This window comes from Phaseolus vulgaris, chromosome 7 (genome assembly GCF_051622355.1).
Source record: "Phaseolus vulgaris cultivar YP4 chromosome 7, ASM5162235v1, whole genome shotgun sequence".
NCBI classification, from domain to species: Eukaryota; Viridiplantae; Streptophyta; class Magnoliopsida; order Fabales; family Fabaceae; genus Phaseolus; species Phaseolus vulgaris.
The window spans coordinates 3690443-3708761 of record NC_143504.1 but is presented as its reverse complement, the minus strand read 5'-3'; the positions used below and the strand labels follow the sequence as shown (position 1 = coordinate 3708761).

Genomic DNA, 18319 nt, shown 5'->3' with positions numbered 1-18319 from the left:
TTTATTTTGAATTTTACCTATTTATCGTGCAATCTTAATTTATTTATTTTTAAAAATAAAATAGTTATTTTATTTTTATTTTCACTCATGAAATAAAATAAATGTTATTGAATTAGTAATTAACACAGTTAAATAAAATTTTGATAGAATGAAATATTTATTATCTTTATTCTTAAAATTTAATTTGGGTTTTATTTATTTAATTTTAATAGTGTCTTAGCTGGAACCTGAGCATAGGCTGAAATTGATGCAAACACCAAATGTGAAGAAACAATGATTCTTCCTTACTTAAATATATTACAAACATTTCTCTAATAACAATGTCTTCGAAGACCTAAACCTTTTCGTTCATATCAAGACACGCAAATCCTGAAAAAGGTTAACAAAGTAATGTTTATATTTAATTTAAATGTTGTAAAAACCATTTAAACTTATATACACGAGTTTTAATTTCAGAGTTAGTATCATACTGTTGTCCTTGAAAATTAAGAGGAAAATGACAAAAGGATATAAACATCAATTTTTTTTATTTAAATCGTATACAGTATCAATTTCAATCTTATAAAAATGTACAACTGGAGCAAAATCGAAAATTAAGTTAAGGGTATGGACATCTCATTCTTTCCTTTATTTTATATTTTCAAAAATGATTTATATAAGCAGTGAAAATGATTTTTTATTATTTTGTAATTTACTGTTTTCTCTTATTCTATATAAACCTGAAATAAAAAATATCAGACAAAACCTCTCCTTAAAAATTTATATAATTTTTCGTACATAATGTTTTTGGAAACACGTATATAGTGGTACACAACCAAAAAAAAAACGTTGGAAAACACGATCCATTAAGGAAGTATTATTGAGGTAGCAAAAGCTGGTATTGGGTTGTGTATTAGTATTCCCGAATTGCTGAAATAATTTCAGCAATGCCTTCAAATTTTCTTCTTTCTTTGAGAAGCATCTTAGCTAAATCAAGAGCTCGCCGTTCACAAGTTGCCCTTTTAGCAGCATCAGCAATGGATTCGAAATCCTCAACATGCGCCACACCAACAATTCTCCTGTCAATCAAATCAATATCATGCAATGCCCTTGTTAGCCATAAGCTCACTTTTTACCTAAGTGATGGATGCAGCTTCGACTCAAATGAACTCTTAACCAAAGGACCTTATCAGTAATACAACAACCTTATTCATTTGGTGGGGTCACTAAAACCATAAAACTGTAACCACAATGCTATATTTTTTGGAAATTCCACGTCAATTAGAGATAAGAACATTTTATAGAATATAAGTGAGTGCAAACCTCACCTTATAAACCGATTTTATAAGGATGAATTAGATTTAAAGTTTACTTCACAACATGATATCAGAGAGTCATTTAGAGTCTATCCTAAAGTGAGAAGGATGTGTTGTACTAGAGATAAAGACTAAGTGGGTGTAAACCTTTTATAAGGGTAAATTAGGTTTAAAGTTCACATCTTAATAATACTATATCAATAACCATTTCAAATGCTGAAGTTATTAATTATGTGACCAATAATGGCTGTACACAATAGCTAACATAAACAAGAAATCCAGATACATATATCATTCTCTAGTAAAAATATTATCTGCAGTCTCACATTATCTTTTATGGAAAGAGCAAAAAAATTAGAGAAAAAGTCTCACCTTATCATTTTAGCAGCACCAAATCCAAGACTATCGTGAAACAAATTTGTCATGTATTTCTTCTGTACAAGGAGTTGAACCTCGGGATTGTTATAGATTGCTGGAAGATACGCTTCACCAGCGCCATTCCTGTGCTCATCCCAAAGTGAAGTGAATTTGTGCTGGAAAAGGTTCCAAGTGTCTTCGATTGTCTTAAGAATCCACTCCTTATAGGCCTGCACAACATAGAATTTTACGTAAGGAATAACAATCAATGGTCTTCGGCAACTATTTAGAATTACAGTTTAAATGCCAAAGCTCATTATTTTATGCACCCTGCATCGTGATGCAGTAACTCGATGGAATATAAAAGGCCAGCCAAATGAGATGAAGATACAACAGTTGATAAACAAAACAATGCTACTTCAGCTAACAATGAGTGTTTGAATTATAATTAGCACAAATTTCAAAGCATATTCAAGTCAAGGCATGGGCATGGTGTCATGGATTGAATGTCCATTTCCTGCTTTTGAATGGAAATCCAAACACACCAATAGAAGTACAAGGTTGGAGGATAAGAAATTTCAACAAAGTCCAAACAACAGGAGAAAGAAAAGAAACATAGAAAGGAACCCCTAAAAAGTACTCAGTTTAAGATCATGTGCTGAACACAAAAATGAAACAATTCTATCCCAAAACCAAGTCTTCACTTGTTACTAGTGTTGGACTAAAACAAGTACCTGGTATATTTCTGATTGATTACTTACTAAAACTACACAGGAATCCTACTCTTAGGATAACAAGGCGCCAGTCATTGGCAACTCACAGACAAAACAAAAGAACAGTACAGGAAATTCAGAACTACAAATAAGCAGAGACAGCAAAATCAGAAATATCTGGTACAAACGCTTGATATATCTAAAAATACGTAGGACTCTAAAGAAAACCAGCCTCTGCCATGAAACAAAACTACAGAGTGAAATAAAAAATACAGCACTAGAAAAGAAAGAGTCTAAGTTTTACGTAGATTATGGACAATAACAAGAAATATGTGACTAAATAACAACTATAGCATACAAAGAAGAGCACAAGTAAGGATCACAGAAGACATGACCTACTTTTCGATCATTTGTTTGATCAGCGTGCCCGTCTTGAGCAAAGAAAGCCAAAATCAAGTTTCCCAAGAATGCTCCAACATCAAAACCCATTGGTCCATAAAATGAAAATTCTGGATCAATAACTTGAGTTGATTCACGAGTAACCATCACAGAACCAGTGTGTAGATCACCATGTAATAGTGCCTGGGCCCTCTCAATGAACCTATAGGAACATAAATTCTTATTCTTATAACAAAAATATAACAACAAAACTATTGTCTATAATGGGTACGAAAAGTGTGTCACAATACACAGATTTCAGCTCAGCAACTTCAAGCTTCAGCAGGTTGTCTTCCCGAACAGCCTCTGCATCACGATCAAGATAGGGCGCAGTCCAACGATTATATTCAGAAATTTTGTAAGGGTCAGAGAAAACGACCTGCTCAGTAAGCCTGCATAGCTCCACATTCCCACAAAATTCGGCAACTGCACGAAGCAAATATGAATTCAATTAAAGGTAACATCCGTAGATAATCATGTGTAAGACCTTCCTTATAGTCACAAAAAGAGGATATCATTTGGAGCAAATTTAGATAAATTTCACAATGATACACTGATAGTACAAGAAAATGAAATGAAGGTTGAGCTATTTACATGGTCGCTATTGTCTTTGTTTAAAGTTTTAGTTCCCAAATTAGAAAACAGTATAGGTTAGATCCATTTCGAGTATAAAAGTTAGCTTCTGGTCATTTTGGTGGTGTAAAACCATACAAATTTTCTGACACATAACTTATAAGTTTTCACAAAAACTGTATAAATAAAAATAGTATTTTTCTCATACACGGACTAAACCTTAAAATGGAAACAGTTATCGAGACCATGCAATTGATTACATCAAATGAATTAAGAGAGGCAGTTAGATAAATTTGTAAACCCTAACATTTTTAGAAGTTCCCTTGTCTAGCTTCTCAATAAATCCACAAGGGTAAGGTTATACCGTCTCGTTTGTGGTCAGTGGTGGAACGGAAAAGCAGAGACGTGAAGAAGAGGGTCTTTGCCATGAAATCAGCCATATGCTCAGCTAAAAGAGGGTATTCAGTTCCTGCAATCAACCCTTTTCTAAGGATTATATGCGGGGGTTCTAAGTAACGCATGGCGATCAAAGACATGGTACGATCAAAGTGATACACTTCAGGGACATGCTCAGGGCACAAACGACCCTCTTCTTTCAGTGTCAGCGACTCAAAATAAGCCCTCTCCTTCGTCATAGGCCACGACTCCCCAATGCAACGAACGTACGGCAGAGCCTACAACAATTCCAAAACCCCAGAGACAAAAGTTTGAGCTTTGAAGCAGCGAGACGAAAAGAAACGAAATTGGCTATTGCCCATGATTTTTTGGAGCATAAGACCCTTTGGGTTTTGGATCGTGAAAGTGCCTGTTACCTGTTTGATGACAAAAGAACCTGCAGAGTTGGAAACAATGTAGACGAAGTTAAGGTTACCATCTCCAACTTCTTTAACTGATAAGTCATCAAAATTGTTGGCGAGTTTGGAGGAGAGAGCAGGAACGGACTTTATGTATTCGATGAGGGACTTCTCGTTGAGCGGTCGGAACTCGGAGAAAGCCATGGTGGCCGGCGATGGTGGGAAGGAGGGAGTGGAGCAATGGTACTCTCTCAACTCCCAAATGGATGGAATCTTTGAAGTGCGTCTTACTATTCTTTGTTTGGAGGAAGCACGCTAGAAACTGAAACTGAGATTTTTTTCACACCAATTTCATTTGATTCTCCTGAGACTATATCCACTGTCATCTTTTTTTGAGAAATTTAACTATCATATATTTTAATCAAAAAATGTGTTGTAATCATTTTTACTCTTCAAATACTTATTCAAAACATTGATTGAATGTCATTAAAAGAATATAATTTACAATAAATTATAAATTATTTAACTTTTAGTAATTATTCGAATACATTTTTTTTCTTCTTTGGAATTGGACGAGTGAAATAAAGAAAAAGGTAAGGAGTGATTGAAAGACTTTTGTTATAGAAAAGGAAAATGGCATGCAATGAACCTGGACAGAGTTTTAATATTTTTTTTTTTGTCAAAGACATGACTTTCATTTTAAGTGTTTAAGATGTTGTGATAGGATGTATAAAGTTAAGAAAATCATATGAAATATCTAATTTCTAAAAGTACAATGAAATTTTCTTCTAATTGTAATCTAGTCTATTCTTTCAATAAAATTTCAATTTGTGAGCTTTATGAACTTTTCCATTAAATTTTTTTTATAGATTTCAGTTTATTTTGAATTTTACTTGTTTATTGTGCAATCCTAATTTTATTTTTTTAAAATAAAATAGTTATTTTATTTTTTATTTTCACTCATAAGATAAAATAATGTTATTGAATTAGTACAGTTAAATAAAAATTTGATATAATAAAATATTTACATTCTTTATTTTTAAATTTAGTTTAGATTTTATTTTAGTTTAAATTTAATTGTGTCATAGTTGGAACTTTGGCATAGAATTTTTCCTTGCTTATATAAAAGCTTTTATATTATGCATCAATATATAAAACATCTCAGTTAGGATAACACTTCAAGTAAAAAGTAAAATAATCATCTATCATTGAAAAAAATATTATTAAAAAAATATATACTAAAAATATGGGAGGACGATACTAGACCAAAACTCATATGTTAACAAAAATTATACATAGGTATAGTATGCTTATACATAATGAATTCTAAGAACTTAATAGATTAAAATCTATTATACCAATAAAATGATTCTTTATGAATAAATTCTAAATTAGTCAACTTATCAGCATACACATCCAACATTAGTCCTAACAGTAAACAAACACAAACCTATACAGAATCACATTTAAGTCTGACATTATTAAGCCTCATCTTTTGAGCTTCCTCATAGCATGTATAACTCCATAAAACTCAATAAACTCCTTCATACGGAAAATACTTTCACACGTAACAAGACTAGAATACCCCTAACAGCCCCATCCGTGTTAATTTTAACCGAGTCTGATGAAGGAAATTCTCATCTAACCAAAAGAGGACGAAAAACTTTACCACTACGAATATTAATACTAAAAAAACTTAATCACATTAAAATACAAGATATCATTATTCATTTAAACTTTTGACAAATTCCCCTTAGACAAAACATTTCTCTAATAAAAATGTATTTGAAGACCTAAACCTTTTCGTTCATATACTTTCATTAGATCCTAGAAAAGGTTAAAATATACTTTCATTTTGATAAAGTAATGTTTATATTTAATTTAAATGTTGTAAAAAATATTTAAACTTATACACACAAGTTTTAATTTCAGTGTTAGCATCGTACTGTTATCTTTGAAAATTATGAGGGAAATTGCAAAAGGATATAATTGTAACAAATGTAAACATCAAATTTTTTATTATTTATATCATATACAATATAAATTTCAATCTTATAAAAATGTATAATTAGAACAAATGATTTTTAATGAGTCATTTAGTATGTGAAATGATGGTTAGTTTCTTTAAAATTGTTATTTTTTTTAGATATTATTTTGATTGTAGACTGATACACACTATAACTATTCCCAATAAACTGATAAAATAAAACTTCAAATTAGTTCTATTCCACATACAAAAAATTTATTTCAATCATTCAAATTGAATCAATTACACATGATTTATTTCAATCATCTTCATATTAAAAACACTCAAATAGTCTAATGTTTGGATTAAAGACAAAATTCATTTTCATATTATAATAAAAAAACATATTTAACCAAAATTTAAGGGTATGAACATCTCATTCATTCCTTTGTTTTATATTTTCAAAAATGATTTATATAAGCAGTGAAAATGATTTTTTATTATTTTGTTTTAATTTACTGTTTTCTCTTATTCTAAATAAACCTGAAATAGAAAATAAAATAAAAAAAATCTCAGACAAAACCTCTCCTAAAATATCTATATAATTTTTCATACATAATGTTTATGGAAACACATATATAGTGGTACACAACAACAAAAAAGTTGGAAAACACGATCCGTTTAGGAAGTATTACTGATGTAGCAAAAGCTGGTATTGGGTTGTGTACTAGTATTGCCGAATTGCTGAAATAATTTCAGCAATGCCATCAAATTTTCTTCTTTCTTTGAGAAGCATCTTAGCTAAATTAAGAGCTCGTCGTTCACAAGTTGCCCTTTTAGCAGCATCAGCAATGGATTCGAAATCCTCAACATGCGCCACACCAACAATTCTCCTGTCAATCAAATCAATATCATGCAATGCAATTGATAGCCAGAAGCTCACTTTTTACCTAAATGATGGATGCAGCTTCGACTCAAGTCAACTCTTAACCAAAGGACCTTATCAGTAATACAACAACAAAGGAACCACAATACTATACTATACTTGTTGGAGATTTCACATCGACTAAAGATAAAAACATTTCATAGTATATAAAAGAGTGTAAACTCATCTTATAAGGTTTAGTTAGACTAAAGTTCACTTCTTAATATGGTATCATACTCATTTAGGGTCTATCGTACCGAGAGTTTGTTAGGTTTATTAGACTACCCGCTATCAGACTATTCATAAATATATAATCTCATGCACGAGTTGACAATCTCAGCATGAGGAGGATGTGTCGGAGATCCTATATCGACTAGAGATAAGAACATTTCATAGTACGTGATGCAAAGTTCACCTTAAAAACCATTTTTATAAAATTGAATTAGACTTAAAGTTTACTTTAAATAATACTATATCAATGACCATTTCAAATGCCAAAACTATTAATTATATGACCAATAATGACTATATACAATAGCTAAGAAATCCATATCCATATATCATTCTCTAGTAAAAATATTATCTGCAATCTCACATTATCTTTTGTGGAAAGAGGAAAAAAATTAGAGAAAAAGTCTCACCTTATCATTTTAGCAGCACCAAATCCAAGACTATCGTGAAACAAATTTGTCATGTATTTCTTCTGTACAAGGAGTTGAACCTCAGGATTGTTATAGATTGCTGGAAGATACGCTTCACCAGTACCATTCCTGTGCTCGTCCCAAAGTGAAGTAAATTTGTGCTGGAAAAGGTTCCAAGTGTCTTCGATTGTCTTAAGAATCCACTCCTTATAGGCCTGCACAACAAAGAATTTTACATAAGGCATAACAATCATTTTCCGCTACAATCATATAGGATTACAGTTTACATGCCAATGCTCATTATCTTATGCCCCCTGCATCACGATGCAGGGTGTCATGGATTGCATGTCCATTTCCTGCTTTTGAATGGAAATCCAAACACACCAATAGAAGTACAAGGTTGCAGGATAAGAAATTTTAACAAAGTCCAAAAAATAGGAGAAAGAAAAGAAACATAGAAAGGAACCCCTAAAAAGTACTCAGTGTATGATCATGTGCTGAACACAAAAATGAAACAATTCTATCCCAAAACCAAGTCTTCACTTGTTACTAGTGTTGGACTAAAACAAGTAAATGGTATATTTCTGATTGATTACTCATTAAAAGTACACAGGAATCCTACTCTTAGGATAACAAGGCGCCAGCATTGGCAACTCACAGACAAAACAAAAGAACAATACAGAAAATTCAGAACTACAAATAAGCGCAGACAGCAAAAATCAGAAATATCTGGTACAAACACCTTGATATGTAGGACTCTAAAGAAAGCCAGCCTCTGCCATGAAACAAAACTACCAGAGTGAAATAAAAAACACGACACTAAAAAAGAAAGAGTCTAAGTTTTACTTCGATTATAGACAATAACAAGAAATACGTGACTAAATAACAACTATAGCATACAAAGAAGGGGACAAGTAAGGATCACAGAAGACATGACCTACTTTTCGATCATTTGTTTGATCAGCGTGCCCGTCTTGAGAAAAGAAGGCCAAAATCAAGTTTCCCAAGAATGCTCCAACATCATAACCCATTGGTCCATAAAATGAAAATTCTGGATCAATAACTTGAGTTGATTCACGAGTAACCATCACAGAAGAAGTGTGTAAATCAGCATGTAATAGTGCCTGGGCCCTCTCAATGAACCTTTAGGAACATAAATTCTTATTCTTATAACAAAAATATAACAACAAACTACTGTATATAATAGGTACGAAATAGGTACGAAAAGCGTGTCACAATACATAGATTTCAGCTCAGCAACTTCAAGCTTAAGCAGGTTGTCTTCCCGAACCGCCTCGGCATCACGATCAAGATAGGGCGCAGTCCAACGATTATGTTCAGAAATTTTGTAAGGGTCAGAGAAAACGACCTGCTCAGTAAGCCTGCATAGCTCCACATTCCCACAATATTCGGCAACTGCACGAAGCAAATATGAATTCAATTAAAGGCAACATCCGTAGATAATCATGTGTAAGACCTTCCTTATAGTCACAAAAAAAGGATATCATTCGGAGCAAATTTAGATAAATTTCACAATGATACACTGATAGTACAAGAAAATGAAATGAAGGTTGAGCTATTTACTTGGTCCCTATTGTCTTTGTTTAAAGTTTTAGTTCCTAAATTAGAAAACAGCATAGGTTAGATCTCCCTATTCGAGTATAAAAGTTAGCTTTGGTCATTTTGGTGGTGTAAAACCTACAAATTTTCTGACACATATAAGCTTTCACAAAAACTGTATAAATAAAAATAATATTTTTCTCAGACAGGGACTAAACCTTAAAATGGAAACAGTTATGGAGACCATGCAATAGATTACATAAAATGAATTAAGAGAGGCAGTTAGATAAATTTGTAAACCCTAACATTTTTAGAAGTTCCCTTGTCTAGCTTCTCAATAAATCGACAAGGGTAAGGTTATACCGTCTCGTTTGTGCTTAGTGGTGGAACGGAAAAGCAGAGACGTGAAGAAGAGTGTCTTTGCCATGAAATCAGCCATATGCTTAGCTAAAAGAGGGTATTCAGTTCCTGCAATCAACCCTTTTCTAAGGATTATATGCGGGGGCTCTAAGTAACGCATGGCGATCAAAGACATGGTACGATCAAAGTGATACACTTCAGGGACATGCTCAGGGCACAAACGACCCTCTTCTTTCAGTGTCAGCGACTCAAAATAAGCCCTCTCCTTCGTCATAGGCCACGATTCCCCAATTAAACGAACGTACGGCAGAGCCTACAACAATTCCAAAACCCCAAAGACAAAAGTTTGAACTTTGAAACAGCGAGACGAAAAGAAACGATATTGGCTATTGCCCATGATTTTTTGGAACATAACACCTTTTGGGTTTTTGATCGTGAAAGTGTCTGTTACCTGTTTGATGACAAAAGAACCTGCAGAGTTGGAAACAATGAAGACGAAGTTAAGGTTGCCATCTCCAACTTCTTTAACTGATAAGTCATCAAAATTGTTGGCGAGTTTGGAGGAGAGAGCAGGAACGGACTTTATGTATTCGATGAGAAACTTCTCGTCGAGCGGTCGGAACTCCGAGAAAGTCATGGTGGTCGGCGATGGTTGCAAGAAGGGAGTGGAGCAATGGTACTCTCTCAACTCCCAAATGGTGGAATATTTGAAGAGCGTCTTACTATTCTTTGTTTGGAGGAAAACACGCTAGAAACCGATATTTTTTTCATATCAATTTCATTTTATTCTCCTAAGACGATATCCACTCATTTTTATTTTTTTTGAGAAATTTAACTATCATATTTTTTTAATAAAAAAAACAACTTAGTAGTCTTTTTTACTTTAAGAATCTTAGAATACTGTCATTAAAAGAATATAATTTTGCAATAAATTATAAATTAATTAACTTTTAGTAATTATCCAAATGCATTTTTTCTTCTTCTTTGGAATTGGGAGAGTGAAATAAAGAGAAAGGTAAAAGTCATTGAAAAAGACTTTTGTTATAGAAAAGAAAAATGGCATGCAATGAACTTGGTCACAGTTTTAATATTTTTTTTTTTTGTCAAAGATAGGATTTTGATATAGTTAAGGGTATTAAAGCAGTGGACCTCGTTAATTTTCATATTCCGAATCTAATTGTATATAAGCAGTGGACCCCCTCATTTATACACATCATTGTTATTTTTTTATTGTTTTATTTTCATTTTTATTTTTATAGCTGTTAAAAATATAAGTTAAACTCCTAAATTTGCACAACTTACCAAGTTGAAAATGATTTCCCATAAATAAGATATGCATAAGAAAGAATGTGAACTAAACCGTTATAAAATAGACATTTCATTGAACCTTTATCTAGGCCTAATTGTCTATAAATAAATACATTCTTTTAGGAAGAAGATCCTTCACATTTACAAAATCACTTGTATTCTTATTGATTTGAACGTCGAATAATCTTACAGATGCCTCACCACTCAATAGAACAACTCAGAGAGCTTACAGTACTCATCCGGACACCTCGAAAGAAGAACAATTCATCCTCATAAGAACAAATTTTAAATTAAAATAAATTAAATTATAACTTGTGTGAAAAAGAGTGTGATTCTCTCAAAACGTACAGAGTAAAGAATAGTTTTTCTAAGAAGTCAAATATACATTTCCAAAACTGATTGTTGATCGTCGAAATATTGATAAAAACTGAAAATTCATATGTAAAAGATTATTTGATATTCAAATCATTAAAATTAGAAAAATATTAAATAATATTATTTCATCGAATGTCAGAATATTGAAAAATATGATTTTGATGAAAGTGAATAAATTTAGTATCGAAGTGAGAAGAACTCGTAACATTGAAAAACATTGTTTTGACGAAAGTGGATAAAGTTAGAGTAGTTTAATTAGCTTCAACTTAATCAAATAATAATAAAATGCAGTTCAGATCATTAAAAAAATTATACAGATCAGTTTTGTCGAATTCCTTCTTTAATTGAGTTCTTACGTTTTGTTTACTTTTTTACATCTGAGGAAAATTTCAAGCCATGTACGTCAACGTAAAGATATAAAGTTTTTAAGAGATTAGGAAACTTAGTATCTCTTAAGTTATATCATACCCTCCCAACTGCATAAAAAAACAGATAAACCATTACTATACGAGTCTATGCACTCTTCCTATTTCAGTATTTCTTCCCTTCTAAGAAACGGAAAAAAATTTCTCGTGCAGCATCAACTCGAGCAAATTTGGAGAAAACATGGTGCACATATATTGGCTTATAAAAGATTGGACACGATTACACATGAGTTTTGGTGTTTAGCATGTGACATGTACCCAAACCCATGATTCAACCATAAACGAGATAAATATGCTACATAAATTAATGTTTTAAATCCCACACTGGATTGAAAGAGAATGTCCAATCATGCACTAATAATATTGGCTAATCATTAGCATATATTTATTTACACTTAATAATTTTAATCATAAATTATTAAACTATAATAATAAATAAATTTATTATTTTAATTAATATTCATATAATTGGATTTATTTTGATTTTAACTATTATTTTTATTTAATTTTGTGTTTTTAGAGTGAAGGAAACGTCTACCTTTGTAAATGAGTTAAATTTGTAAAAGTTCAAGTTGCTTATTGAATCAAAACAGAAAACAAATTATGAGGAAAAAAGAGAGAAAATAAAATCTGCAATATCTCAGAAACAAAATCGGAAGCAAATTTTCTACAAAATACAAGAATTCTGAAAAGTTGGAAATCGTTAACAAATATAAAACCACAATATTTTTCTTAATTTTTTTCTATATGCATGAAACAAAGTGAGTATTGATTAAACCAGTCAACTCTGATTTTGCTTGTGAGTTTCAGTTGAATTAGATTGACACATTTTCAATTGGCTTTAACTCGGTTGAATGATTGAGAGAGATTAATCTTTAGAAAACCGGTAAAGAATTCGGTGAAAAAATTTCACAATCAACTACTTTTTATTTGTTATATTATTGCCAACTTTCTCTCTAACGGACAGGTTTACGCTGAAATCATATTTAAATGCTAAACGATAATGCCTTGTGCAAGACTGATGTTAGAAGCATGTGTTGGAACATGAGTACAAACTTAAGATGACAGAAAAAAAGTAGAAAACTTAAGGAAACGTATGTAGAGATAGAGGAATCAGCAAAAAGAGAAGGAAAATAACAAAAAGTGAAAGAAGGTGCGGAACAAGTTACCACGAGAAGATGGAAAAAACCTTGTAGAAGAGAAGAAGAAAAAAAGAGTAAGAAGCCTGTTTGGATCAGGGGTGGCACTGTAGCGCAGACGGATTTAAGAGTGCCACCCCCGTTTGGTTCCGTGAGAGAGTGAAGGTGAGGGTGAGATTGAGTGGAAACATGGGTGATTTTCGGATCCTTCCAAATATGAAGAGAAAGTAGAGTGGTTAGAGAGGAAAGCCACGTCAGATTAGTGAAATACTATTGTGCCCTTATTTTTTTCATCTTCCACAGTGTAAACTGCCATTACCATCGCACCCCATACTTCTTCTTCCTCTGCGGCTTCTCTTCTCAGTGTCTCTTCTCTTGCACTGTGCTTCAGATTTAGGTTTTCATATTAACTTGGGCTTCATTTTTTTCCACTACGGGTTTCAACTTTTAAAAAAACATTACTTTGTTTCTTTCTGCACCCCTTTATATTCTTATATCATCCTTATAATTTAAAAATTAATTTTATATTATATATTTTGACAACTATTTTTTAAAATATATTAATTTTGTTAATAATAATAATGAAAATTATTATTAATAATAATTTTGTATATATATATATATAACATAATTTAAAGAATTATAAATAATATTAAAACTATCTAAATAAATTAACTTAAATAACAAAATTAATTTAAATTAATAAAATAGAAAATGATAAAATTATACTTATATTTAAAATTATATTTAATTATTTCTTTAAATTTTACATTTATTTTATTTTATTTATAAATAAAACTTTAAATTATTTTAATTAACTAAAATATGCACAAAATTAATAATTATTTATTCTTATTTTATATACAAGAAACATAAATAATATTAAAATTATCTAAATAAATTAACTTAATTAAAAAAATTAATTTAAAATTAATAAAATGGAAAATAATAAAAATATATTTAAATATAAAAAATTATTAATTAATTTCTTTGAATTTTAAATTATTTATTTATTTATAATTAAAACTTGAATTTCTTTTAATTAAATATAATGTGTAAAAAATTAATTATCATTTATTTCTTCTTCTTTTTATATAGAAGGGTAAATTTGTAATCTTACAATTTACACAATTAAAAATAATTCAAAATATTCTTACAACCATCACATCACTCACATATTTCAATAAACTTTCTTCACACATCCACTCTAACATACCTCAATCCAAACATCCTCAACTTTCTTCACAAATCTTCACACTTCCACTCCCCCACACCTTCAACTTTCCACTCTCCCACACCCTCTAATCCAAACAAAGCCTAAAGGAAAAAATAAGTGGTGTTCCAAACAACACGTGATAAAATCAAGCAACCAAACATTGGCGCAAAAATTACATTAGCTAATATTTTAACATAAACATTGTTTGGTTATGCATTAAAAAGATAAGTGGAGTGTTTAAACTGACGTAATTCAAATTAGTTTAGTTAAGACTTGCGTTTCAACATTCATAAAATCGTGTTAAACAGATATTTGAATATAGTGTATTTGTTTACGCATTAAAAACACAGCTATTGGAGTTTTTTTGACGTTCAATCAATGAAATATGCAGAAGGCATAAGAACTGCAGTATTCCCTGGAAGTCTAAGCGGTGTATCGAATCATGGGAGCAATTACAAATATTCCAACGCAAATCCAAACATCCAGAAAGACTTCTATCTGAATTTGGTGCGATCTATCAAGTTAAGTTTAATCGTTGAAAAGTCACGTTTATGTATGCACAAGGCAAGAACAGGCTTTCACTCCTGCACTGACATTTTTCACAACTAGGCTTTCATCGCACGAATTTTAAAATATTTTTAGCAGGTGGGTTCTTTGCAAATAAAAGGGCGTAAATGAAGAAGTAATAACTCACTAAACCAGACGATGAAATGCACGGCAAAATTATTCCTTCTCTCCCCTTCAAATTAAGGCTACTACTAGTTTGATGATTATACATCAAAACCGGGCACATTCAGTATCCACGCCCAATCCAAATTACTAAACAAAAAGGAAAAAATAATAGAGGAAGCAGATAATCTTACAACTTGAGGAAAACGAGCTCTTCAACAGCGGGGATATCTCCAATCCTCTTCAAAGATTCCTTGGTAGGTTGTTCGTCCACTCCAATTGCCATAACAGCATGCTTTCGTGGAGCAATCCTTCCTACACTCATGAAGCTGACATTCACATTCTCGTCACCCAAAACGCTCCCAACCTTTCCGATCATGCCTGGTTGATCCACCTGCCTACACAGTATAATGCTACCTTCCAAACTCACGTCGACATCAAAAGACCCAAGCTTTGTCAGATGGGGAAGACCATCTTTCACCCGACCCTCAACCGTAATCTCCCCCGAATCTGATATGGCACTTGCAAATCGGGATTCCACATTAGCAATCTGAACCTGAATGAATTCCAGTGGATTCTCGGGTGAGCCATCAAGAAGAATTTTCTCCTCGGTTATCCTGATACCTCTTTGCTTAGCACTGAAATCAGCATTAACCAAGTTTACAAAAATACTAGATATGGGCTCAATCAGACCCTTGGTTATCATGGCACGAAGAAGACGAGTGTCCAGATCATCAGGAGCCCTCGCGGTGGCATAAGTAATCTTCACTGCTTTCACACCACTTCCTCCTGCTACAAGCTGGACAGCCAACCTACCCAGTTTCTCAGCAAGATCAACGAATGGTTTCAATTCTGATAATACCTGCACACAAAAAAGAAAGAAAGAAACAGATGTCAGACTAGGCCATTCCTTGCATAAAGCAAGTTTATTTCATGACTGACATTATATCCCTCATGGTGTACTTTCCCTGTATTCCCATTTCCCAATCACTCTAATCAGATTAATCAAATCAAACTTTGACATTACTTTAAGCATTTAGTTTAAACCATAGGAGCAAATAACAGCTAAAGTTAGCAATAATTAAAGGAAATAGGTACCATTGTCGAAATCAATATCTGAAACTAGTTGTACACACTTCAATAAATGAATTTACAACGACTTTCTCATGGCAAGGGAGAGTAGCAATGGAAATATCATCAAATAATGTATAAAGAATAGGAAGAGTATTAACATTTTTCCTGATACCTACCTCAGAGGGAACCATTGGTGCATTGACTGCAGTAGCAGCGAGCTCCCCTCTCAGGGCCCCAACCACAGCTTCTGCTATTTCAATAGCCACACCTTCCTGGTAATCATTTTCAAGAGCTTTATAAATAGCGACAATGGAATTAAAGGAAATGTTTGTCATCATATCCAGATGTAACATACCTGAGCTTCCGCAGTACTGGCACCAAGATGAGGTGTTGCGGTAACGTGCTCATGCAGAATCAATTTGCTGTCTTTCGGTGGTGGCTCCTCAGTGAAAACATCAAGAGCCGCCTGAAACAAAGATATGGCACAATCATTATCTCTTTAGTAAGCAGGGTTCCAATTATATACTTTTCTATTTCATTAAAGTGGTCTATTAGGGATTCAAAACGGAAATTGCAGAAACCTGAGCCACAATCCCAGAATCTAGTGCCCTAACAAGAGCATCCTCATCAATGACCCCTCCACGAGCAACATTGACTATCCGAACTCCTGACTTCATCTTTGCAAAAGTCTCATCGTTGAGAATCTTTGATGTAGCAGCTGTGAGAGGCATATGTAGAGAGATGAAATCCGCAGAGGAAATGGCCTCATCAAAGCTCACTAGCTCCACACCAATGGCCCTAGCACGGTCCGCAGGAGCATATGGGTCATGGGCAATGACAGTCATACCAAGCCCCTTGGCTCGGCGAGCAACTTCAGAACCAACCTTCCCAAATCCCAGCACCGCAAGTGTCTTCCCAACCAAGGAAACTCCAACATACTTATTCCTCTGCCATTTCCCTAGATTGCACAGGATAACATGTTACAAAAGCAGCCAATAACAAAATCCACAACACGAATAATAATAAGCATTACAAGAAATACGGTATTCAATGAACAAACCATTACTTCATCACAGAAAAAAATAATCGGTCACAGACAAATGTATTCGTCAGGTAAAGAAATTTCCCCCTTTTTAAGATGAAAAATACTCAATATAAAAGGTTGGTTCCATATATTCTCTTCAAGTAAAACATGTGAAACAATTAAAAATACAATGAAAAATATGAAGTAATACTTAAACTCTATAAAACATTTCATATAAAGCATAGTTGAATAGCAGAATTAAAATCTAAACAATCTCCAACTCGACGAAGCGCCATGCAAAGAAAACTCACCGCCTTTGACGGACGCATCGGCCTGAGCGACGTTCCTGGCCATGGCGGCAAGAAGAGCAATCCCGTGCTCGGCGGCGGCGACGGTGTTGGCGGTGGGCGCATTGACAACGAGGCAGCCATGCTCGGTGGCGGCGGCCAGATCCACATTGTCGATTCCGACGCCAGCTCTGCCGACTACCTTGAGCCTGCCGCCGGATGACTCGAAAACCTCGCGCGAGACCTTGGTGCCGCTGCGCACGATTAGCGCGTCGCAGAGCGAAATCTTGGAGCAGAGCTCCTCTGTGCTGAGATTGTACGAGCAATCGACATTGGCAAAGTCCTTGAGCAGCTTCAGCCCCGCGTCACCGAGCTTCTCCGCGACGAGCACCGTGGGCTTCCCGCCGAGTCCCGCCGAGACAAGCACCACTATCGGACGAGCAGCCCCACGGCGCGGGCGGAGCGAGACGGAGAAGGAGGAGGACAGAGGAAGCCTCGAAGAGAGAGAAAGCGACGGTGATGGGAAGCGAAGGGTTCGGGGTGTGGCGGTGGCCATCAAATTATGAAGAAATTGCGATGAAATGAAAAATGAGAGAGTGAGAAAAGTTTGGTTTATGTGAATGTTTGAGACGGAAGGGTTTTATAACGCGATAGGGTTTATGTTATGTTTGTCAATGTTTCCTTTTTCTCTCTTCCTTCTACTTATTGTTATTATCAATTTGCCTCTTACTTAATTGTTATAATTGTTACTGTCATCTAATTTAATACTCTAATTAATATTAATATCCATAATAATTGAATGTGCATATCCATTGGTTTGGTGTAAAACCTACACGGATAGGTATACCACAAAGACAAAGACATATTTATAATTTGTTTAAAATGTAGAATACGGGTTACAAATATTTATTTTTTATTTTTATTTATATTTATATATAAAGGGATTCCCCTCTTAACTATTCTTCATTTTTTTTTCATTTTATCCTTATATTAATATTTAATTTTATTATTGTATTATGATCATTGTGTCATTTTTTATTTTTTTTATAATATTTTGTATACGAAACGGTTTTGAATTGAAAGAAAAGTGGAAGACTAGTTTTGAATTGAAAGAGAAGTGGAATGGTGGTTTTGAATGGAAAGAGATGTGGAGGAACAGTTATAAATTGAGAGAGAGATG

The 18319-nt window shown here is 33.3% G+C and overlaps 3 protein-coding genes across 3 annotated transcripts; all 3 read right to left on the bottom strand.

Annotated features, from left to right (window-relative positions):
* Positions 1-734: 734 nt before the first annotated feature.
* Positions 735-4792, bottom strand: LOC137827619 (methylthioribose kinase). Its single transcript, XM_068633827.2, has 6 exons — positions 4189-4792; positions 3741-4050; positions 3055-3229; positions 2765-2966; positions 1668-1882; positions 735-1058 (listed from the first exon to the last, which is right to left on the bottom strand). Exons 1-6 carry the CDS (start codon positions 4372-4374, stop codon positions 893-895), a joined length of 1254 nt encoding a protein of 417 aa, XP_068489928.1. The 5' UTR covers positions 4375-4792; the 3' UTR covers positions 735-892.
* Positions 4793-6708: 1916 nt separating this feature from the next.
* On the bottom strand, positions 6709-10384 carry LOC137827618 (methylthioribose kinase). The gene is made up of 6 exons (XM_068633826.2): positions 10074-10384; positions 9626-9935; positions 8944-9118; positions 8644-8845; positions 7703-7917; positions 6709-7029 (listed from the first exon to the last, which is right to left on the bottom strand). The coding sequence occupies exons 1-6, from the start codon at positions 10257-10259 to the stop codon at positions 6864-6866; spliced, it is 1254 nt and encodes a 417-aa protein (XP_068489927.2). The 5' UTR covers positions 10260-10384; the 3' UTR covers positions 6709-6863.
* Positions 10385-14796: 4412 nt separating this feature from the next.
* Positions 14797-17871, bottom strand: LOC137828042 (D-3-phosphoglycerate dehydrogenase 1, chloroplastic). Its single transcript, XM_068634446.2, has 5 exons — positions 17164-17871; positions 16410-16786; positions 16184-16294; positions 16005-16100; positions 14797-15616 (listed from the first exon to the last, which is right to left on the bottom strand). Exons 1-5 carry the CDS (start codon positions 17693-17695, stop codon positions 14945-14947), a joined length of 1788 nt encoding a protein of 595 aa, XP_068490547.2. The 5' UTR covers positions 17696-17871; the 3' UTR covers positions 14797-14944.
* Positions 17872-18319: the final 448 nt, after the last annotated feature.